The 24,514-nt window shown below is 47.9% G+C and overlaps 1 protein-coding gene across 1 annotated transcript in view; it reads left to right on the forward strand.

Moving 5' to 3' along the window:
- Adamts17 (ADAM metallopeptidase with thrombospondin type 1 motif 17) overlaps positions 1-24,514 on the forward strand; it is a 298,959-nt gene that overhangs the window by 120,175 nt on the left and 154,270 nt on the right. The window contains exon 8 of the mRNA XM_055623484.1: positions 17,216-17,321. Within this exon, the coding sequence (XP_055479459.1) occupies positions 17,216-17,321 (106 nt within the window). The remainder of the gene's footprint in view (positions 1-17,215; positions 17,322-24,514) is intronic.

Consider the following 24,514-nt stretch of genomic DNA (forward strand, 5'->3'; position numbering starts at 1 on the left):
CCAATGTCAGTGGCTCATAGTCTCTTACGGTCACTCACCAGCCTGCCTATCGCCACATTTCCTTGAGCAAGAGACTGGAAGTCTTCTAAAAGCTGGGCTTGGGGTACACCCCCTTTTCTGCAATAACAGAGCAGGCCACCCTTATGCCCAAAAACAAACCAGGGAGGGTGCCTGGGCTGCTGTCTTCCTCACTGATACCAAGACAGCCCACAGCCTTGTTTGCCCTACTGCCCAGAGACCCAAACTTGTTACCCAGGGGGCATGAGTGACCAGTGCAGGTGTGTTAGGGCAGTCAGGCTCTGTGTCGGGGACGGTGGGTGGAATTCTCTGCATTGGGAAGCTGAGATGCTGATGTGGGAGAGTCAGTCATATGGAAACCGAGGCTGAAGTGCAATCCCCATCACTGAGAGAAAAAGACAGTGACAGGCCCGGGATTACCAGAGGAATGTCAGCTATTTGGGCCCAGATCTGATTGGATGTTACAGATAGAATTCCAGATTGAAACCTTCAAATGAGGGCAAGAAAATGACACACACACACACCCCATTTTCTGAGCAGCTGATTGCCCCTGCCAATATCAGCTTTACTGTGGAAAATTTGTTCCCACCCTGGTTTGGTTGATTCCTGCCAGGTGATCTCAGGTTGGTGTTTTCCTTGTTACTCTGTGTGTTTTAATTGAGCCTACATCACAGCTGCATCAGCTAGCTCTGCTGTGGTCAGAGTCTACCCAGCATGGTACAGGGGCAGGAAATAGCAGTCTACATTCTCAGCTTATGGTTTTGATTGGTGGATCCTACCAGAGGGCTGGAATTGGTCTTTACTGAAAAATTAAATTTAATAGATGAATTTTACACGAGACTGAGTAAAATAGACCAATGGGGCTATAAAATTTATTGGCCAGATCTCTTTTTAAAGAAATGGTTGTTTGTTTTGTTTTTGTTTTTTGAGGTGGTATTGAGTTTATCATATAATGACGTGTCTTAGTTAGAGTAACTATTGCTGTGATGAAACACCATGACCAAAAGCAAGATGGAGGCGAAAGGGTGCATTTGGCTTATACTTTCACATCACTGTTCATCACTGAAGGTATTCGGAGCAGAAACCTGGAGGCAGGAGCTGATGAAGAGGCCAAGGAGAGGTGCCACTTACTGGCTTGCTCCACGTGGTTGGCTCAGCCTGCTTTCTTATAGAACCCAGGACCACCAGCCCAAGGCTGGCATCACCTACAGTGGGCTGGACCCTCTCACATTAATCACTAATTAAGAAAAATGCCCTACAGGCTTGCCTACAGCCTAATCGTATAGAGGCATTTTTCTCAATTTGAGATTCCCTCCTCTCAGATGACTTCAGCTTGAGTCAAGTTGACACACAACTATCCAGCGCTGTGCAGTAAGTGTCCGCTTCCTGGTGGTACTGATAACCTAGCCCCATCTCGGGGGAAACTCACATGCGCAGTATTTGTAATGGGGCTGATGAGTCGAAGAACACCACATGGGCTTCTTGGGAAGTTATTTCAGGGCTGGAGAGATGGCTAACAAAGGCTTGCTTCCCTCCTCAGAACCCATGTAAAAATGCTAGTGCAGTAGTGTCCCTCCCAACCCCCACTTCAGGAAGCAGGGACAGGAGGTTCCCTGGTAAGCTTCAGGCCACTGACAGGCTCTGTCTCAAAGGAAGCAACATTGCAGAGGATGGTGCCCAAGGTCATCCCCTGGCCTCCACACGTGTGTTCATGTGCCCACGAGTGCATTAGAAACAGACAAGATTTCAGCCTCCTTCCTACAGCAGCCTAGATGTTCGAACCAAAAGTGTCGCAGTGTCCAGTACTGGAAAGAGCAGAGGAGTGGCCAGGTTGATGACGTAGTTGTAAAAGAAAAACAAAAAGTCAGAAAAGAGGAAGAAGACCAAAAGTGTGTGCAGTTTCACACCGCCTCAGAAGACTTTCCACAGGATGGATCTGTCTGAGGGTTGTTTGTAAACTGGCTGTTTCTGATAGAGCAACACTTAGGATAGGCTGCCTTACGGGAACGCCGCATGCTCTGTTCAAATGTTGATGGACAGTGTGTGGAATGCTCTTCGGATGTGTGCCCTCCGTGGGCACGCAGCAGGAAATGCCCCTTTGATTTTAGTCATGAAAGTGAAAAAAATACTTTTTTTTTTTTTTTTGTAAAGGTGATCGAGATTACTTATTATCTTTTAACTATATCACCGAAAAAGACATATGTCTTTATGAGGCCATTTTATGTGACGATCATGTTAACAAACTCGTTTTTGAGAAAGAACCAACTTCCTGAAATCAAAGTTAGAACCATCTGTGTGTATTCTTCTTCCGCGTCACATCCATTGCCATACACTCCCGGTCCTGTGCACTGCAATCAAAAGCGCCGAGATACGATAAAAAGATGTGTTAGAAGCCTTCCTGGGGCCCCTTTCTGGCTGCCGCAGTTGGGAGAGCAGGCCCTGCACCTCCCCTGGGTAGCATAGTAGAGCTGGCCTTGGTTGCAGGGTCAAGAGTGAGCTGCCCAAGGGGGAGAGCAAGGAAGAGTTGCCCCCCCCCCACTCATCTGTGATGAGCTGGAGTGGGTGAGGGGGTGTTGCCTTGCCCACCTGTGGGAGTCAGAGAGCTGGCCCCTGAAGTCATGAGAGATGGAGAGAGCCCTGTCATTCACCGGCTGCAGCGCTCTGCAGATTGGGCCTTGCACCTCACCTGAGCAACATAGTGGGGTTGGTCCTGAGGGCCTGGGTGAGCCAGCCTGGAGGGTGTGAGAGTGGGATAGCTGGCCCAGCTCCCTGCTGACTGCAGCACTTGAGAGAGTCCTCCCCCGCCCCCGCCAGACTGAACAGCACAGTGGAGGGGGCTCTGGAGACATGGATGCAGATGAGCCAGCCCTGGGGGCATGATAGCAGGATTGCTTACCCTGCCTCTTGCCGATGGTGGCACTGGATGGCCTATCCTGAGCAGGGCTTAGAATTCAGCCTGGTGGTTTGGCTAAGGGAGAGCCTGCAGTCTGACCAACTCAGCTACCACCCAGATCCAGGGCTTCAAGTTGCCCTACCCCAAAATCCACAGCATCTGTGAACTGTTGGAGTGCATTAAAGTTTGTTCCTGCTGATCCAAAGCTGTAGGTTCTCCATGGCACAGGGCAACAGCAGGATAACCAGGGAGTCCAGTTAATGGTGTCACAGAAGCCAGAGACCTCGAACCAGGCCAATGACTCATCGAAATGAACATTTGCAAGTGAAGATGTGTGGGCAGAGGGGTCCACTGTGTGACACACTGTGACACACTACACTTTCCATGAGGAGAGGTTTTCTATGTTTTGTTTTTTTTCTATTTTTGTTTGTGTGTGTGCTATTTTGGGAGGGGTTTGCAAGGGGTTTGGATGGATATGAGGGGATGGAGAGATGAGTGGGATGGGGTGCATGATGTGAAACTCATGTTGAAAAAAAAAAAGTTTAAAAAAGCAATCCCAGGGAAACAACTCTCAGTAGGAAGACTGTAGTGCTGTTTTTTTTGTTTTGTTTTGTTTTTGGTTTGTTTGTTTTTTGTTTTTTTCAAGGTTCACATAGACATTTTAGCACTCAGGATTTTATATAGATTTCCTTTGACATACAAAGGGTTATATTCCAATGAATCCATCAGCAGGTGGAAATGCTGTAAGTCATAAAAATGCATAGGACACGCTTTATCTACCTAAGAAGCATGGTTCACTGTAGAGCAGGTGATCGGGTGGCTAGCTGTGGCTGCCACGTGTCACTAGACGACGGTGGATTCCATCTCATGAGCCCAGGCACAGATGAAAATTCAAAGTTTGGCTTTTATTATATGTTTACAGCTTAGATGCCATTGTGAAGTTCCACAGTCAAAGTGGCTTAGTCAAGACCCATCTGTATTTCTAAGTCATCTGCACATGTGTGTGTCTGTGTGCGTGTTCATCTGCTGTTTCTTTCTGTTTTCCACCTTCACATCCACGCTGCCCAATTTAAGTGAATGCTCAATGCACGACGCTTTCTCAATGAAGTGCTTGCACCTAGGTGACGAAACACAGGCCTCCGCCTTCTCATTACCGTGGCTGTTCTGTTAAAATTAACTTTGCTGGTGAATCATAACAGACCCTGCCTCATCCATTCCACGCGTCAATTGGCTGAGATCTGGCAAAGAGAAACACAGTCTCCAAGACTCTGCTGGTTATCACCTTCTGAGGAATGCTTGGGTAATCCCTGAGGGCTGAAGGGTAATTTTCCCAGGCTCTTTTGGTCTGGTCTGGTGTGGCTATACTGAAGAGATTTTTTTTTTTTTTCCAAAGGAATGTCCTTGATTATGTCCTGGGATTCATGTATTTAAGTGCTTTCAACTTTTTGAGGTTTTGGACCCCTTCGAAAAATCCACTGAACACTCGAAGCCTTTTTACAAGAAATCTATACATATGCAATACTAAAATGTGCAGTTTCAGAGGCCAGCGATGCCTGTGTGAGCACCTTATTAATCTGTTGGAATGAGAAGCTCCCTGGCCTTTGCACAGTAGTCGGCAGTCCTCTCCCGTGGCCCCTGGGACAGAGAATGTGCAGGCTTGACTGTGAGTGTGCCTCTCAGGGTAGCAGTGTATGTAGCCCCCTAACCAAGGAGAGACTCTTCACTTCCTCTGTGGTGGTTGGAGGAGGAGCCTCAGCCACAGTGTCTGCACTCAGCAGGTTCTTCCTGATTGGTGGTAGCCAAACTCTGGGAAACTCACCCTCCTGCAGTGTGAGGGTCCTTCTGTGAGGGAGGACGATAGCAGTATGTTCTGTACTGTGGTACGTGTGTTCGTGCATTCGTGTATGTGTGTGTGTGTGTGTGTGTGTGTGTGTGTGTGTGTATGCTCAAGCGTGCAAACACATGCATTCAAACTCATGCTTGCACGTGTGTGTGCAGAGCAGCCGCAGACATTCTTCTCTGTACGTCCAGATGGGCTGGGCTTCCCTGGATGGAAATGCAATAGCCCCTGACCTGGTTATTTCTAGGGTTCAACTACTTTCCAGCCCCTGTACTAAATTACTGTGGGTGAATGTACAGGCATGTATACCTTTCCAAAGGTGCAGAGGCCACAGGAGGAAGTCGGGTGTCCTCTATCACTCTCTGCCTGCGTCTCCTCACAGGGTTATTGTCCTGGAGCTGGGGCTAGGCCGGACCAGCAAACTCAGCTGCCCTGTGACATAACCCTGAGGAGGGGCAGTGCCTTCAGGAAGGACCAGGAGGGGGAACCACCAGGAGATCCTGCTTTTAAGGCCAGTCTGTAAGAAGGGAACAAGCCAAGTGACCTCTGATGAGATTTACCAACAATCCAAGTTTAAGGCGATGACAATGATCTGGACCATGGGAAAGGAAACAAATTTCAGAGCCTCTGAGCTGCAGGAAATGGCAGACAGATTGGAATTGGAGAAGGAGCTGAGCTGGCCTGGGAGCTTTAGACCTCCAAGGGGAGGGAAACTTGAGAAGGCCCAAGCTAGGCTGGCCAGACCTGTGTGGGGTAGGCTGAGTCTGGGGCATGAATAGGGCAGCAGAGGACGAAGAAGCCTGGCCTGGGAATGTGGTGTGGTGGTGACCATCAGCACAGAGGCAACATGAAAATCTGTGAAATTGCTTAAAAGCCAAAGCACATTTGTTCATTCTCTCTTTGACATTTTAAAGACAGACCCTGACAAGCATGCTATTTCTGTGGTCTGGGATCATCCTAATACCCAAAGTAGCCACTGGCAATGAGCTGCATCTGTAGGCAGAGAGCAAGGAAATGACCTCACTCCAAGGCGGGTCCAGAGACTCCATACCATGGGTTTCCGGGAAATACCACCACCACTGAAAATTCCCAGACACTGGCTGGCCACCCTGACTGCTGACAGTTGCCATTGATCAGCTGTTTCCTCTGGCTGAACTTGGTGCCCACCGCACTTCACTGTATAGCTCTCATCAACCTTCTAAGTGGACGCACATGTGCACAGGCACACACACACACACACACAGACATGACTTAATGAAACGGCGTGTCTTCATTTTCACTTCTGTCCAGCACAGGCGGAAATTGTCCTAGGGCCTCCCCGGGGCTTCTCATGCTATGTTGATATGAAACCAAAACAAGAGCCATATTTTTAGACCTTGTCATTGCATCTCCATACCTTACAAGAGTAAGTTTCTGCCTGCTAATCCTAATGCATCCTGCCAACCATGTTTTTTATCCTTTGCTGAACTGTGACCCCATGGCCAGTTCTAAATATGGCTTGCATTCATCGGACAGCTATGGAATTGACTTTTTCCCGGGTATAACACTGACTTTAGCTCATGAGTATTGGACCAGTATGCAGATGCTGCTGGTTCCCCATGGTGTGACGCTTCCTTGGTGGAGGGGCAGGACCCTGGAAGGTATGATTTATAGAGGTGGTGTCTGAAGCTGCTCTGAGTCTGGAATGAACCTTTCTTCGTAGCTCAGGATCAGGGCCCTCAGAGGTCCTTCAAAAGTCCAGACTGCAAGTGCTCAACACTTGCTCCAAACTTCCCCAAAATTGCACATTTTAACTCCCAAGAGAACAGCCAAAGAGCTGAGCAAGAAACATGTTTTCTTAATTATTCTGAGAAAGTGTCTCTTTCTTTACTAACTTGGCAAACATGTCTGTGCAGGACTTGTGTTTTATTCATCCATTAGAAACAAAGAAGTTAGTTTGAAGGGAATAAAACTGGTGGTCAAGGCTGTCTAAGGTAAATTTCAGGGGTATGGTGCCACAATGGTTCTTGGATGACAAAGGCAAATTATAGAAAAAGCTTATATGATCGGAGATTGATACATAATACAGGAGAAACTGGTGACACCGTTAAGGGTGGACATTGACCAGTAATATGTAACTTGGTCTTGAGGACATATGACACTTAAGTGAACTTAAGATCTATTCTTATTCTCTAAATTCTCCTCTTGACTACTTCTAGGTGATAAACAAGAGCCCCTGACTCCTGTTTTATTTGCTTGTATCTCTGTTTTATTTTGTAAACATCGGTTGACATCTAATTTTATAAAACCGTATGGAATTTCTATGCTTGCCCAGCTCTGAATGATGACAGAGACATACTTACTTATAATGGCTTTAGACTTTAGCTTCCTGTTGTTTCCAACCAACTCTTAAACCCTATGTTTAATCTGTGTTCTGCCACACGGTTCTTTACCTCTTCCTCCATGTCTCATAGGCCAATCTTTTGTGCCTCTTTCTTTCCCAGAGTTCCTATCTCTGTCAGAAGTCCTGCCTTCCTTTTTTTTTTTTTTTTTTTTTGCCTTTGCTATAAAGGCCATACAGCTCTTTATTTAGCCAATCAGAAGTCAAGAGAAGTGTATGTTTACAGAATTTGATGCAGCCAAAGAATAACAATACCAAAATCCAATCTGGTCTCAGCTCTCTGCTGGAACAGAACTTGGCGTTGGAGTATACAAAGACAATCTTTACAGGGTGCACAGCAATATCACACCACTTACACATAAGCATCTGTAACAATACCTACCACCACTCAATAAATACCCCAAAATGGAACACCTTTGCGAGAAAGAACTCAACGTAACAACAAGAGAGTTCTAGCCCCTGGGTACCCCCTAGGCTGGTATCTTTTGGTTTCCATCCTTCATGGAATGGCCACCATGACACTTTCTGACCACCCGCTATGGAAAACATCCTTGTGACCATCTCCGGGTCGGGTAGTAGCAGCCACCACCCCTGCAGATGCTCCTTCACGGGCCCTGCCATTTTGCCAAGCCCTTTTCACTACATGGCCATTTCCTGGGCCTCCGTAGGGTACATTCCCTTGGGTCCCCTGGCACTACGTTTGTGAGTTTCAGGTGGTTTAGGGTGAAAACCAGAAGCTGCCTTGCTTGCTGGGTCAAACCATATCAACTAGAATGCCTCGTAGCCCACCTTCCTTGAAATGCACCTGGTAGAGGCAGCACTAGGGCCTGCTTTTTGCAGGACACCCTGTTGCCAAATGGCTGAGCAAGGCCACTTGTTAGCCCCTGATTAAGCTAATTGAGGTGGCGTGGGATTTTTATATACAGGTATGTTAGCACTTTTATTCAACCATAGCTGTCAGACTTTGATTTTTCAATGTGGTTCCTGATTATTTAGCTATGGTCTGAGCATCAAGCTGGTTCTCAGAATGAGTCTGGGGCCAGGGCTACGCAACAGTGAGGGGTGTGAGCTCTGGCGGCTGCTTCTCTGAGCATAGTGGAAAGCGGGGCACTTCTGTCTGAACTCAGGCTACACTCTGGGTAGATCAGCTTATTTGTGCTGTCTATAATGGTATTATATACTAGACTGCAAATAATTAGCCGATTTTCCTCATAATTATAAAGGTTGGGAAATCAAGGTCAAGAAACAGCAGAGATTTTTTTTTTTTTTTTTCTGGTGAGGGCCTCTTTCCTGGATTATATGATGGGTACCTTCTCACTACAGCCTTGCCAGGCTTCCTGTACCTACTCAGAAAGCAGGGTAAGAAACATGTGCCATCTTGTTGTCTTATGTCTGTACCTTTTCTTTTAAGGACAGAGCTCTATCAAGGCCCCACTATTATAATTTGTCTAACTTTAATTGCTTCCCTAGAAGCCCTGGCTACAGATCACGTCACACTCATTCTGACGGTTCAACCTTTGGGTTTCAGGGACTATAACTTAGTCCGTGATGCTAGTGTGCGTGTGGGAAAGGGTGCTCCGTGGCTGGGGTACAAGGATGTTGGGCGACTGTGTTTCCTGAACAGCTAATTCTTGATCAGTCCCAAGCATCCCTGATGCACTCAAATGAGCAGGCACAGAGGACATAAAGTCTCAACTTACTCTCTGCACTCGTGAACACTGCCCACGGCCACTGAGAAATGGAGCTCCCATGGCCCCAGGTGCTCAGGAATGTTTGCAAGGGAGAGTAAGGGAAAGACCCCTATGTCTCCAACCACCAAAGGGGCCAGATCTGGATTGAGGTCCCCAGAGCTGGTTTCTTTAGGAGACCCCAGTACCCACCTTTAGGGCCCAGAAGCTTGACTGAGGGCTTCTCCGCTCACCTTTCTACCCGAGTTCTCTCTCATCTTTCAGCTGCAACAATGTTCTCGAGGCATTTTCTCTTCCCCCACCAAAGTTCTTGCTCCACTTAGCATCTGTGTCTGGCTTGAGGCTCATTACAGACAGGAAGTCAGGAAACACTTGAAGTGTTTGTCAGAATAAGGGATTTTCAAGGCTCCTTGAATGTCCTGAAATGAACCTACTGGGGGCTGTTCTTGTTGTATTGCCTGTTGTATTGGCCCCTGAGTCTTTGAAGGGTCCTCCAAGGTCAGTCACATTGGTCATTGGAAGATCATGATGCTGGCTTCTGGGAGGTCGCTTCCCAGCCAGTGGGCCTTGTATACAAAAGTACCATCTTGTTTTGAGGGTGGGGAATCTACGTAGAATCTCCATGCACTTGGCTTATGCTGGTTATGGTCTGCTGAGTATCAAGTTATTTTATTTCTCTTCTCCCACCCCTCTCCTGGCCTGTTTTGATTTCTACAGAGAATAGCAAACTGTTGGGATAAACTTTTTTACCTCAAACTTATAAATTGCACTGGAATTTACTCCTCACAACGACAATTTACATTTAGCCCATTTTCAGCATCAGCACTCTGGGCTTTTATAGGAGCTACTGCTCTAACCCAGAGACCTTGAGATCCTGGTTCAAAACTTGCTACACCTTTTCCAAAGCTCGGGAACTTGGCCATTCTTGGGAAAGTGAGTAGAGAGCAAGTGTCTCCGGCTGCCATATTATTATCACATTGAACACAGAGAGGAAGACCCAGCCTGCAGGATCTCTCCTGACTCTGACCTATCTCCAAGAGCACCCTGCAACAGAACAGTGGCTTGTGGGGTGTTGTAGCACACCAGCTAGCTCAGTTCACCTGTGGGGTTGCTGCTGGGGCTACATGGGTGGGGAGCAAACCAGCAAGCAGAGCGGGGCCTGGAGCCTTCCATGGGGAATGTGCCGGCATGCTCACACTTGGCTTGGCAGATGAAGTGAAGGTGACCCCATACCACTTCCCAAATCTTCCACTCCCAGCCATTTTCCTGTTGCGGAAAATAGAACTTCCCATACGTCCACTGACTTCTGCTTTTACTGCTGAGAAGGCACTGCCTCCCCCCAGGCCGGGAATATATCCTCAGTTGATTTCTGATGATTCTCTGATTCTAAGTGCTCCTGTTTTTGTGCTTCATTCATTGCAATTAAGTTTTGTGTGTGGTGTGAGGCAGGGCGTCACCTTTCTGCTGCATGTAACTATCCAGCCATCCAGCACCATTTGCTGAAAAGATACTTCTTCACTACTATAATGGTTATGGTATGCTTGCCAAAATAGCAACAAGCCCTAAATAGCTTGATTTCTCTTTTGAACTTTTGAGTCCTGTTCCCATGATCTGTATATCTATTTTACGTCAGTACCGTACTATTCCAATAATACTAAATTATTACTAAGGCTCAAAATCAGAACTACTGAACCTTCAACGGTATACTTTTTTGAAGTTTTAGCCTGTCCACTTACACCTTCATATAACCTTGTGTGTGGGTTACTAAATTTCTCAGCTCCCCTGCATTCTTCTCAGTCAGTGGGAATAAGACATGACAGTTTTTGTTGGCAGTAGCATTGTCTACAGGGCTGTTTAGGAAAGGGACCAATGATGGTCTTAGAGGCCATTGCTCCAATGTTCTGCATTGTATATAACTAAAAACCTAGACTGACTCACCTTTTTTCTACACAGCTGACCCTAAGGGAGCCAGAAAGTGAGAGTAGGGAAAACAGAGCATATTCTCCTGAGGAAATGGCTAAGACAAGGCAAAGTCTTTATGAGCAATCTACTATGCCCCAGGCGATAGGTGCCCCAAGATAGGAAGTCATGGGCACAGCAGGTGTGGAGCACAGAGCTGCAGAGTCCCAGGCAGAGGGGTCTTTCCATGGCCACTTCTCTTGCAGCCACTTAGAGCCTCACCATAAGTGATGCTTCCTGAGTTTTTTTTTGTTTTTTTTTTAAGATTCTGTGCTCCCATGGGGCTCTGGCGTTCCTTGGGAGACAAGTGATATGTGAGGGGATATCCTGAATAGAGAGTGAACCTAGTGAATCACTGATTGCAGAAGTCAAACTGAGAGGAGATGGCCCAAGTGAGTCAAGTCATTTGGAGAGAGAAACAGACACAGTGCGGAGATGACAAAGGAATTTCTTCATTGCAATGGATAAGCAATTGGTTTTGCCCAGCCTGAGCGGTTTTGTTTGTTTGTGGGGTTTGGCTTTTGTTTGCGGGGGTTTGATTCTTGTCTTAGGAGAGTCTGATTTGTTTTTGCCACTTGCTGCGGTGCATCTGCAGCTCCAGTCCTCCAAACAATTTGGCAGCCGCTCTTGGACATGTGCAGAGCGGTGAGAAATGTGAGTCACCAGCCAGGCTCGTTCCCGGCTGAGGTTGAACAAGGCCGTGCTCTGCCCTCCTGTGTCAATGCTCAGGCCATAACAAGTGCCCTTTTCAGTGCCCCTTACTGCCACATGTTTTGCATTTTTGTGTCCCGCCCCCTTTGTGAGTTCACTGTTCCAAATGGCTTCCAAGTCTAATGCTCCAGCGCAGAGAGTATTCCGAAGAGCAGGATGCCAGAATGTGCCTTGTGGAAAAAAATACAAGAGAGTGGGGAAGAACAGCTCTGCATTCCTGTTCAAGCAAGAATTACATTCTTGTTCAAGCATGGGTGTGGGTTTAATGTGAATGAATCACCAATATATAATAAACAAAGCCTCTCTACACTGAAACGTACCTACAGATTGATATGACCAAAGTCGCATAAACCTAACACTGTATTTTACCCAAGTGCACCGGAAGTATCAGTGTAAATCAGTGATCATAGCAACTTTTAGAATCTATGTACGTGGCCCTAGAGACACATGCACGCATGTGCATAGTAGGCTCTTCCTATCATTATGAATGTGACTCAACAGGAACTCTTTTTCATGTCACCTATTAGACTTTAAGACATGTGCTCTTAAATGCTATTCCCAGGTTCAATTGCACCTTCTTGAACTATCTGAATCTCTACCAGCCTGCACACAGTTGTCAGTAAGCATGACCGTAAGATCCTCAGCAGTGACAGGGGCATCAAATGAACAGGTACTAGTTACTGCCTTGTCGGGGATAGTCTGAGGGCCAGGTCATAATAAGTGTGTTGCTGTTGGCACAACGTGCGTCTGCCTGATGGGCAACAAGGCCCACCGCTGTGGACAGTTTACACACTGTGATTTACTGGAGAAACTGGGTTTATACAGTTGTGTGGTGTTTACTCTGTGAATCCAGAGCAGATCAAATAGAGAGTCTGAGTTTAAGAATTATAAGCTGACATGCAGCTTTCTGCTGAAAAAAAGAAAATAGTTAGGCCTCTTCGCCTGATTTCCCCTCTAACATGGTAATCCTCCGGAGAGAGAGAAGAGGGAGGGCCCAAGCACGGTCAGCTGGCTAGGGAGGTGGATAGCAGGCCCCGGGCAGCCGCCGTTCTCTCCTCTGGAAGAATGGGTTACACATCTCCTGGCATCAGAAGAATTCACTACTGCCCTCTATTTCTATACTCTGCAGCTAAGGCTTTTAAATGTGTTTTACTCCTGTTTCCCCCCAGGGGCTCAACAGAGGCGGGATAAATCCCCCCTCAAGTACACATGTAGTTACGTGTTTAGTTGCGTCGACTGGGAACTTCCTGCATGATTTGCTGCCTGAGGAGCTGACCCCGAGACAGAAATCCAGTGGGCTCTTGCGTTAGCTTTTGTCTCCCGCCTCTGCCATGTCCTCTAGAATAAACGAAATACATAACGATGTTAATAGCATGAAGTTTAAGTCCAACAGAATAACCTCATTTCATCTCTTTATTTACATTTTATTTCTTTATTGCAAAGCAGGGTGGGGCACGCACATACAGTGCTGCAGGAGATGAGGTCAGAGGACAAAATATGGGCGTTGGTCCCCTCCCCTCAACTATGTGCATTCCCAGGATCAAACTCAAGTCTTTAGCCTTAGGGGCGACCCATTGCCGTAGCCCTGTTGTGAAAAGGGAAAAGAGTGAAAGATCTGGAATCCCTTTACCCTATCCCAGAGGTAACTACTATTGCGATTGTAGTATGCGTCTCTCTGTTTGTCTTACCTTTAGGCTTGAGAACATCCAGGTTTAAACAGAAGAAACCTATCTCTTTACGTAAGCACGCACTGTGATTTCCGAGAATACTCTCAGCCCAAACTTAGTCATATTGCTGTCCATTAACCAGTGGGGGGAGGGGGGGCATGAGGCACCCTTCATTTCCATCCTGCTCCAGCACCGATGGTCAATCTTGATCATTAACTTTATTACCTAGAGACAAGACAGGGCGGTTAGTCACTTCCTTGCGAGGGAGCCGGTGAGGGCGTGTCCAGGGAGGGCTGGACCACTGAGGCTCTGACCTAACCAGTGCTTACTCATTACCTGATCTAAACCTGCTGAGGGGTAGTGAACTGTGGGAGACAAGTGCTGGGTGGAGGCTGTGGGTCACTGGGAGAGTGCCTTCAAACGGAGACCTCTTGCCTGGACCCCTTTCTGTCTTTGCTCTGCTTCCTGGCTTTCTGTGGTAAGCAGCTTCTGCTCCACCGTGTCTGTCTGCCACTGATCGGCAGCCCCACCACAATCTCATCTATGTGGAACTGGGCAGCCAGGGACTGAAGCCTCTCAGACTGTGACCCAAAACCGGTCCATCCAAAACTTCCTTCTTTAGCTGTCTGTCTCGGGCATTTGTCACAGGGAGGAGAGACTGACTTAACACAGCCGCTGTTGCCTTTCTGCTGTCCTTTCGTTCCAAGGATGAGGGATGAATGTTTTGAAAAATGAGTCCTGCTACGGTGTCTTTTGTGGAGAATTTTAAATCATGGACACCTGAAGCCACTGGAGGTGCCACTGTGGGATGCAAGAAAACCGTAGAAGGATTCCACAGCAGGAAGTTAGCACGGCACACGTTGCAGAATCTTTTTGTGCAGGGAAAGCTAGTTCTCGCATGCTTTCTGACAAGCAGCAATGTGGGCTTTGGTTGCCTTCTCTGGTGCTTTCTGAAGTCGGAGGTGATCAAAGTTTGCATTCGTTTCCCACTGCTGGGAAGAAGCCCCAGCAGAGTGTTATTCAGTGGAACAGGTTGATTTTGGCCGTAGCTGTGGCGGTTCCAGCAATGTCCATCAGGCCCACTGCTCCCAGGGATCCTGCGCTAGCGCTGGGTACAGTGGCTGCAGTTACACAGTGGAGAAAATGGCCTACACATGGCCTGGGTGCGAAAAGGGAGAAAGGGATTGAGCCCTACTATCCCCCACCAGAGCATGTCCCCAAAGACCCAACGACCTCCCACCAAGCCCACCACCTAGGCACCTCATCCCCTCCCCATAAGGCCGCCCCGGTGACCTCATCTCCTGGGCACTTAGCAAACACTTGATACAGCCTACATCAGGGCAGCCCCGGTCTCCAGGGCTCCTGCCCTAAATGGTTGTTTCTTTCCATGAAGCGCCGAATACTGGTGCCCTGTTTTGCACAGAAGCACTGTGGTTTAGCCACCACTTGTTTCCTCAGCAGACCTTACCTTGATGGTAACCTGGGATTTTCTCCAGTCTTTGTTTACATATCCTACGGCCTCGCTCATAACCTCACACAGCTCTCGTGTTTTGTGATCAAGGGGCTCTTTTCTTTGATGTGTTTGCTCTTGCTGGATTTTTATCACCAAGCTGGTAATGATTGCAATCAATCATTAAAAGCAATGACCCTTAATCCACCCTTGTACAAGAGAATTCTTATAAATAAACTGATCCTTTGTTTTCTAGTTGTTTTTCTTTTTTCTTTTTCTAATCTGAGTATCTGCACCTTGGAAAAATTAAAATGCAATTACTGTAAGCCTCTTTGCTGGCTTTTGCTCGGAGCACTGCATGCTGCACAATGAGAGTGGGAAACCCAGTCTGCCAGCTCACAGGGCAGGGAGCTGCTGGGACCCAGGAAAGTATTTGTGTGGCATTTAAGGTCTGCTGGTTCAGCAGCAGGGCCCACAGCAGGCACGCTCAGGACAGCAAGCTCAGCACATCTGGCCATATTATGCCTCTCTTCTCTCTCACCACATGACTCTCCTAGAATATATGCTTCTGATTGCCTATAATTGATTCATTGACCCAGAATGGCTCTGACCTGTGTTGACAGCCACTGCAGTGTGTGTCTTTCTCTCTCTGTGTGTGTGCTTGTGTATGTGTGTGTGTCCTATGTACATATCATCAGGACTGCCTAACAGCATCCCATCTAATTACTGGTGGGCTGTCAGCAGCAACCCACAAAGCATTTTAGAATAGAACCAGACTAATGACCTTGAAGGCAACAGGCAGCCAAATTGCATCCTCTCTGGGTGTGCTTTCTTTCAGCCCACTGTCTGCCATGCTGGATTGTTACCCCCACATGCATGAAATAAGTATTTAATGAATAAGTATTTAACTTATTTCTTTGCTGCTGCTGCTGCTGCTGCTGCTGCTGCTGCTGCTTTCAAATTCTGCCACCTTGGCTAAGCACATTGCACATTTCCAGAGACAAATAGGCCTGTGGCACAGTACAGCTGCTCATCATGTGAAATGCGGGCTGTGTCCCCCCCCCCCCCGGTAACACCAGAACGGCATTGCTCTGCAAAGCCTGCATGTGAAGCCCCTCTGTGCCTCATGGAGAAGACCCAGAAGGTTGGAATGACCTGTGTATGCCCAGACTTTGTGCCAGCTTGATAATATTTTTCTCTGTGGTGCTGAGGACCAAACCAAAACCCTCACATTCCTCAGTCAGCCCTTTACCTCTAAGCTGTGCTGAAAACCCTAGTTTTCTTTTACATGGAGCCCTCAGGCTTCGTTTCCCTCGCCTCACTCTGAAGGGGGAGGATAAGTACGAGCATGGATATCAAATGTGTGAGAAGCACGGTGACACCCAGAGCTGGCTTCATGCTAAGGAGATGAAGTTATTTTTAAGTAGGGAGGGGAAGGCCATTTTTAATGAGATAGTTCCTCCCAGACAGCCCTCTTTTATTCTCCGCCAACTCCATCCCTCCTGAGCCATTTCAGGAGAATTAGTGAGGTAGTCTGAGCTCGAGCAGGATGGAGCTTAGCAGGCGGACAGTCCCCACGGTGGTAATGAGCAGGCATTTCTTCCTTGAATGACCATAACTTGGTGCTGAGCCAGAATGTAAAGAGCTTCTCTGCTCATCCTTCATGGCTTTTGGCTACTGCCACACAACTCTAGTGTGACCTCACAAGAAGGACAGTTAGCCCCCTCCTCTAGTCTATCCTGGCCTCTGTGAAGGGCAGACTGCACAGGGGTGGATAGCCAATGGGCAGGAGCCCAGAGATCTTGCTGCCCTAAGCCCCAAGGTGCCTGGATGGCACAGGACGGACATCCTGGGAACAGAGAGAGCAGAAGTATAGAGAGCTGCTGCGGAGGGCAGGCAACATGGAGCCAACCTGCTGAAGAGTGGCTTCCTCTCCCTGCTCTGCAGCTGAGAACAATAGCCTTGCTCTCCTCAGCCATCTGTGTTGTTCACATGCGGCCCTTGCCAGTGAGTTTTCCTCTCAGGGAAACCCCTGGCCCTTCTCCAGCAATTGGCTCACCGATGCCCACCTGAATCTTCTGCCTTCTGCACGCTGCCTCTTGTGATTACCCAGCTCTGTGCTGCCCTTGTCTCTGAGGGTCAGGACTAGGGGGAGGCAAAACAACAAAACTTAAGGATGTCCTTCTCAAGGACGCTCTCCATAAAATTTGCACACTGCTCATTTTGCTTTGCTGCTCTCACTCTGAGCCCCAAATGCCAGGCCAGGTGATCTTGCAAAAGTCTCCCTCCCTTTCCAAACTTGGTTTGGCTTGCCTCTATCCTCAGTGATGAAAATGGAATTCAATGCTTTGGATAAGCCACTCAGCACACTACCTGACCCATGGCAAGGGCTTGCTAGATGTCTGTGGTCACTATTGCTATTACTGAATGAATACACAAGCATCCTACAGGAGCCAGCCTCAGGGGAGCCCCAGGCTTGCAGGACCAGCCAGGCAGCAGTGTCCCCATCTGCCCCTTTCCAGATTGTGCGTGATTCTGACTGTGTGGACTTTCCTGGAGGTCAGGGCCTCCCCGATCTGAAGAGGATGTATTTTGTGTCTCTGCTGCAGGGATTGCTTACTTAGGAGGCGTGTGCAGCGCTAAGAGGAAGTGTGTGCTCGCCGAAGACAATGGTCTCAATTTGGCCTTTACCATCGCACATGAGCTGGGCCACAAGTAAGTATCAGACTCTGATGTCCTGCCTCCTTCCCTCTTCTCCAAAGTACTTCCCACTTGAATTCCAGGAGCCCTGGGACACAGAAGCGCTGTGCCCTTGCTTTTTCTGTAATAACGAGGTCTGCCTCACAGACTCTTGAGTGTGGAAATGTTAATATGAACTTTCTGTACCCTCAACGCCAGCAGTGAGGTCTTCCTGGGTGTCTTAGTTAGCTGTGCTGCTTTTCCTAGCTCAGCACAGTCCTTTAATGCACTCTATCAAAATGGCTGGATTTGTCTTTAGAGTATTCGCTTTCTATTTTCCTTTCAGTTACATTCATTTTCTGAATGTAGGATGCAGTGTCTCAGTTTGAACGAATCAGCAGCAACTTCCTTCGCACTTGGAAAGTCTCTCTTTTAATATGAAATAACCCTAATGCCATAGAGCCCAAAGGTGCCTTCAAGAGAATCTGGGACAGCCTCCTCTATTTTCAGAGGAGGAAACTGGGTGTTAGGAGGGTTGTAATCACCTTCAGGAAGTCTCAGGGGCAGATAGCCAGCCTATTCTACAAATGTGGCCTCAAAGTTCACCCTTTCTGCTAGAGAGGATGTCTGTTTTATGTTTCTCTGAAGGGAAAAACTGTGATATGGCTGTGTAAGAACTTTAAAAAAAAATTAAATTGAGGAAACCTGAGCATGCAGAACAGTGGGAAAATTTATATTGGATTGTATAGAACATAAATGGAAATCTAGTTCTGGGGAAATGGTCGTAAAGGCTTTCTAATGACCTCCACAGGAAGGGGCCTGGGGCCTTAACTGTTATGGCCGGTTGTTGCAAGAATAAAGCCAGTGTATACAAAGGATGGAAAAGCAATTGTTTTGCTAAAGCAATAGCGATATCTCAGGCCTCTCCTTCTCTTTTGTTCTGTATATCTGGTGCCATTCGTAGGAGGTTTGGCAGTTGACACTTCTGGACTCGGAAACCATGATACGGGCACAGAGAGGGAGAACATACTGTGTGGATGTTGTGTGTGTAGCACAAGGAACATAGTATTTATTGACCTGGCTCTAACAAAGCCAGCCAAGCTTGGCTCTGATGTACACCCTTGCTTCATGCTAATGCTGCTTCCTGACTACTAGTGACAGCACTTGGCCCGCACTATTTTTTTTTTTTTCTCAATGCATTTATATCACTCCTTTCCAGTGGCAGGGGTGAGCATAGATCATGCATGGCCTTGGCAGGCATTTTCTGACTATTAAAGAACCAGCCTATCTTGGTACCTGGGCGTGAGTTGTGTAACAACTATAGGAGTGCAGAATTTGCAGGGACAGCGGGGAGCATCTGGGTTGTTTTAAATCTGTGGATCATCAAGTCACATAAGGTTATCTGAAGAAGCTCAGAAAATGGCTCAGTGGGAGAAAGCGCTTGTCACTCAAGCGTCCTACCTGAGGTCTGACATTCAGAACGCAAGCAATACCAGATGAGGTGGTGTGTGTCTGTAATCCCAGCCCTCCTGTGGTGAGATAGGCAGGTGGAAACAGCAGAATCCTTAGATGCTCACAGGCCAGCTAGCCTAGCGTACACAGCAATGAGCAGGAGACCACAACCAGCACCTGGGCTGTCTGAGTGTACACGCACACGCATGCCCGGGCACACACATACACACAAGGGTGGTTGTTCTTAAAGATGATTTGAGGGTCCGGAGAGTACTCTTTAGCTATAGACCGTGTCCAGTTTCTTGGAGAATTCCTTATAGCCTGCTACTAAATTAATTACCCACAAAAACAAACACTATGGTGAATCAAAGTTAACGAACTGTTGGGCAGTGGTTCAGAACATACACTGTTCTTCGCAGAAGATCTGGGCTCCGTCTGGCTGCTCACAACTGCCTGTCACTACAGTTCTAAGGGATCTGAGTTCCTCTGATGTCCATAGACACTCACGTGTGTCTGTGATGGACAGAAACTCGCCCAAGCACACATATATACACATACATTTAGAAACAATAAAAAGATGATTTGAGCTACTGGTGTATGAATTACAGTGTCCTGTGGCAGCAGCCACCCCTGTGGTCTGTGCCAAGGTGCTGTTTGCACATGCACTGGGTCACACATGCTGCACGAAGGTATTTCTTCCTTAAGTATGAATGCACAGAGGCCTTTTCTTCCTGATAACCTATTGGGTCGAACACTGGCTGCTTTACCACAGGGGATTTGCAGAGATGAATGGCTTGGGGCGTACCTCCGTACCCTTTAGCTATAGACTGTATACAGTTTCTCGGGAGAATTCTTTATAGCCTGCTACTGAACTCTAATTAGCTACAAAAACAAACACTATTGTGAATCAAAGCCAATAAACCCTGCCAGCATTTGGCCTCCTCCTAGCCTGGTGGTTACAGTTTTCCCAAGGAAGTCTATCCTCTGAGTAGTGTCTTTGTTGGGAGGTAGCTCCCTCCCCACTTCCACCCCCCACCTGCCAAGCCACATAATCCCCCCCTGAAGTCCCACTGGTCACCCAAGTTCAGGACAAGTGTGTGTGGAGGGGTAAGGGGCCCTGTGGACTGCTTAGAAAATGGAAGGCTACACTCTCAGCAAAGCCAAAGGTCAAACCATTCCTGAGATGTAAAACCCCAAAATGGATTGTGTTCTGGGATAGAGTGGACAGTTCAACTCTGTCCATTCACAGCTGTTGAGAAGGGTCCCCGCGTCACCGATACACTAGTCCCTATGCACTGATAAGGTTCCCGTGGAAGGTTCGAGTCTTTCTGCCTGGGTCTCAGTGGCTCTTCAACCCCTTACTGGCATACTTTCCACCAGAACCCCTCTAAGCAGCTGCCCTCCAACCCCACCTGTACCTCCCACGATAGCCAACCACACGCTCTGTTTGTCCACCAGTAAACTAACTGACCAAAATCATGATTTTTCTTCTGATTTGATCTTAAGAAAACAAAAGGCTCAATGGGGCAAGGTGGGGGCGGGTTCCTTTCAGCATCTGGGCATTGTGCTTCCCTCCCTATTCTTTCTCATAGTTTTATCTTTTCAAATAATATTTCATTATATGTGTGTATGTGTATGTGTGTGTGTGTGTGTGTGTATGAATGTTTCGCCTCTGTGTATGTGCATGTGTATGTGTGTCTGCATGTGATGTGTGTGGGGGGTGTGTAGCCACATGCTTGACTGATATCCAAGGAGGTCAGAAAAGGGTATCAAATCCTATGGAACTGGAATTGCAGATGGTTGTGAGCTGCCATATGGGTGCCGGGACTTGAACTTGGGTCCTCCAGAAGAGCAGTGGGTACTCTTAACCACTGGGCCATCTCCCTAGCCTGGCACAGTTTTATCTTAACTAGTCAAAAGTTGATTTATTTGGTTCCACAAAAGCTTCTAACCCAATTTACAGTCAACTGTGTCCGTGGTCATAAATTAAGTAGACGGTTATTACATGGGTGATGTCATTAATTCACACGAACGTGAATTCACCATGTAGCGATGATGTTTAGGCAGAATCAGAACTCACTGACTGACCGTGTACTGTAGGGCGAGGGCTGTGTTAGAGGCTTCTCGTCTACTAAGGGAGTGAGTCAGTCTAGTGAGGTTCACATGGTTTAGCTTTTACTTCAGAACCAGAGGTTGGGAAGTTAGCTCTGAATGTATTGCTGTTCGAGGATTTCGTACCTGCACATTGTGTATTCAGCTGTGCCCCTCCCTCCCCTTCAGCTTCTCCCCTGTATGTCCCACCACTATTCACTCATCGCTTTCTCTCGCTCTTCTTTAACCCACTACATCTGCTTATGCTGCCAGCATGAGCAAGAACACAGACCACTCAGTGGAGGGTAAGTCACCTCTCAGGAGCCGCATCCCCGAAGAAAACTGACTTCCTCCCAGTGGCCATCAGCTACCAATAGCTGTTTGGCTAGGGGTGGAATGCTGTGACCCCCTCCCCCAGCCATGCTGGGATTTTGTCTGGTTTGATCTTGCACATGCAAGGACATCTCCTGTGGGTTCATGTGTGCAACTGCCTTGTTATGTCTAGAAAATACTAGTTTTTGTAGTCAGCTACTGCTTACTGGGAAAATGAAACGCCCACTTCCTGAATACCCACTCACAATAAAATCTACCAACTGTGTATACCTAGGAACGGTGATTTCCCTCTGCGGAAAGTTGTCTTTGTTGAATGTGTGGGAGCTTTGTGGACAAGCCTCAGCTGGATTGTGGCAAATCAATGTCTGCCTGGCAATCCTGTCCAAACCCTGAATCCTCTGCAACACAGAACTGCAGACTCATGAGGCCAGGGGATCCTTGAGGTGAATGTCTCCTTGTCCTTGGGTTTTGTTTGGTTCTGTTTGCTTGCTGGCATATTTCTGTTCTTCAGGGAACGAGTCTCTCTCTGTTCTGAAAATTGTCCCTTCTCTGGTCAGTAGACTGATTCTGTGTGCCCCCAAAGAAAGCTGTCCTCACAGAAGCTTTGGGCCCTGGCTCCGATGACATCTGCACAGTGCTCTACATCAGCGTGCCTGGGCTGTGTAGACACAGCAGTTGCCAGGCTTCGCCGCCGGTCAGCTGAAGCAGTTGTCCTGGGGAGAAGTCTTAGCAAGGATCTCCAGAGTGCTCCCTGCATCCCAGGTGAGCGCACAGACAGCATCACACAGCATCTGCTGATGCTCTCTGTAGCACCACCCACCTTCTTGCTTCCACATCCCTTTCCTCCTGAGGTTCTTTCTTAATTGACCCACTGTGGTGCTGAAAACTGCTTGGCCTTCCTGGATCCTGTTCCCTCGGCCACCCTGAGTTTGCAGGCTTTTCCTCTGCAGAGTCAACCAGCCAGTCACACGGTAGGCAGGTTTAGTCTCAGTATCTTCAACTGTCGCCTTCTAGGACACCTTGGTCAATTGTAAAAAGCACAGGGACTAAAATAACCTATGACGGAATGTTGGAGAAGTATGGGACTGACCGGCCGGCAGAGGCCTGGCAATGGAAGTCTCATATCAAATGCACTGATAAGGAATTGAGTTTGGCCATCTAGTTGGCACGTAAGTAGTATGTGCACATAGTAGAAGCACAGGTATTATACATGGATACAGTCAAACCACTTGTACACAACCGGAAGCACAGATTCATATAACACCCCGGCACCCTTGAGCCATCTCCCCTATTTTACAAGCCTTGGCTTGGTGTGACTAGAAAGTATGGAAGCGTGAACAGAGCCAGAGACACCACAAATGCCTAGATAGAACAGGACCCGTGGCTTTAGAGAATCATGTGGCATCTCAGAACAGGAAACCCTGGGTGTTTCCTGCTGGAATGTGACGTTACAGAGGTGAGCTGAGGACAGCGGGTGTCAGGAGGCTGTGCAGCTAGCTGACCTTGTATGTGTACTCAAGGACTTCCTGACTGCTGTGCTGCTCCAAACGAGAGGGATCTAACCCCTGGCCACACAGCCGATGGGGAGCAGGCAGAAGCATGTCTGGAGCAGAGGAGAGAGGAGGGGAGAGGCGGGTGGGGAAATGTTCTCATAACTGGAGTCGACACAGTTCAAATGAAAAGGAATTGTCTTGGCCCCAGAACAGGAAGGAAAGCAAACCGTAATCCAGATGTGGGAGGCGTGGAAGCTCGTCTGTAATTTGTATTAAGGAAGAACCGCCTGGTACAGTGTGAGGAATGCCGAGGGGACACAGGACAGTTCCAGGCTGGAGGGGAGCCTGCTAGGAGCCTTCGCAGTGTGCCTGGCTTGTGTGTGCTCCACCTAGGAGGTGGTGGGCATGGCACGCCGTCTATGGGCTAGCTTTATAAAGCGGGCGCTACAGGGACTCTGTGGAAATTCCACAACTATTTAGACATCCTGGGGGTGCTTTTATTCCAGATAGAATTAGGACAATTGGTTCCCTCAGAGCCTGGCCTTCTTGAGGGCCAAGATGGGGGAATCTTCTCCGAATAAGGGCATGGTGTCTTGGGTCTGGTTGTGACACAGGGCTTTCTGACAGGTTCTTCGATGCTCCCCTGACATCATCCCCATCTTCTAGTCAGCTTTCACAGTCCCTAGGAGGTTTATTTATCTATCCTTCCTTTAAAAGGGTCATGATGGTGTTAGCTACCTGCAAGGACTTAGGTTTCCCTTGGAGGAGGGTCTCAGAGAAATTTGGGAGTATGCTTTTCTTTCTCTTACCCCTTCTCCCATCAGAGTCAGTGCCTAGCATCTGTTGCTGGATGTGGCTTCATTACGTAAATTCAGATAGATACATGACATGCCTACCTCATTTCCTTTTCTGTATTTTCATTGATGTGTTAGTCCATATTTCAAACATTGCTACTTAGAATCTCAGAGCTTTCCACATAAATCAACCTGCCCTGACTTCTATGGCATTTCAGCAGAGCTAGAATGCTCAACTGTCTAGAGGGTTCTCAGTATGGCTGGCACTGAAATGTCACCCCACACTTCCTCTTTTTCCTTCCCCCCTCCCCCAAGAGTCCTTGTATCCATCGCATGATAGCGGTTTTGGATGGAGTTGCCGCCCTGATTAGAGTGTCAAGGATACGTCTGTAAGTGGACTGCCAAAGGCTCCATTTCCCTGCTGGTCACAGTGCAGTTGGCCAGCAGTGGTGAGCAGCGGATCCTAAAAGGGGAAGTGAGGCAGGAATGGCCAGAAGTGGGAGATGCCTCTGGCAGCTGTGAGTGCAAGGGGACCAGACTCTCGGGAGGCAGTTTCAGTGAGACAGCTTGTTTAATGGAGGAGGGGATGAACAAAGGCTACTTAAACCTTTGGGGGATGGATAGGGGCTCTGGGGGTGAGTACACATCCTTGGCTGGGGCCAGGGCACTAGGGATGACTAATTTGCTTAAGGAGAAATTCCAGGTGCTGCCAGATATGACCTGATAAGGGGGCAGAAGAACTTTAACCTAGTCTCCAGACTACATGACCTCCTCCACAGGGCTACATGCACCAGGATGTGCAGGCCCAAGGTAGGAGAGGTGTAATTCTAATGCTGATCTCAGGATGAGATTTTCAGGGTTTGGACATGCTTGGACCCCACTCTTGCTCCCGTTTCTCCCAATCCCATGGCTCCCTATCCCCGCTGTAGCCTTCTTGCCCTCTGGCTCCATTCTTCCCCATCTAGCATTCGGGGCTCCAGCATTTAGGGCTCCAGAGATACAACAGCACTTTCTTTGCCATCTCAACATGCAGCTTAGAGGCCTGTATGAGGAGAAAATACTTGTA

The sequence above is a fragment of the Psammomys obesus genome, unplaced genomic scaffold, assembly GCF_907164565.1.
Source record: "Psammomys obesus unplaced genomic scaffold, mPsaObe1.curated_primary_1811, whole genome shotgun sequence".
Lineage (NCBI taxonomy): Eukaryota > Metazoa > Chordata > Mammalia > Rodentia > Muridae > Psammomys > Psammomys obesus.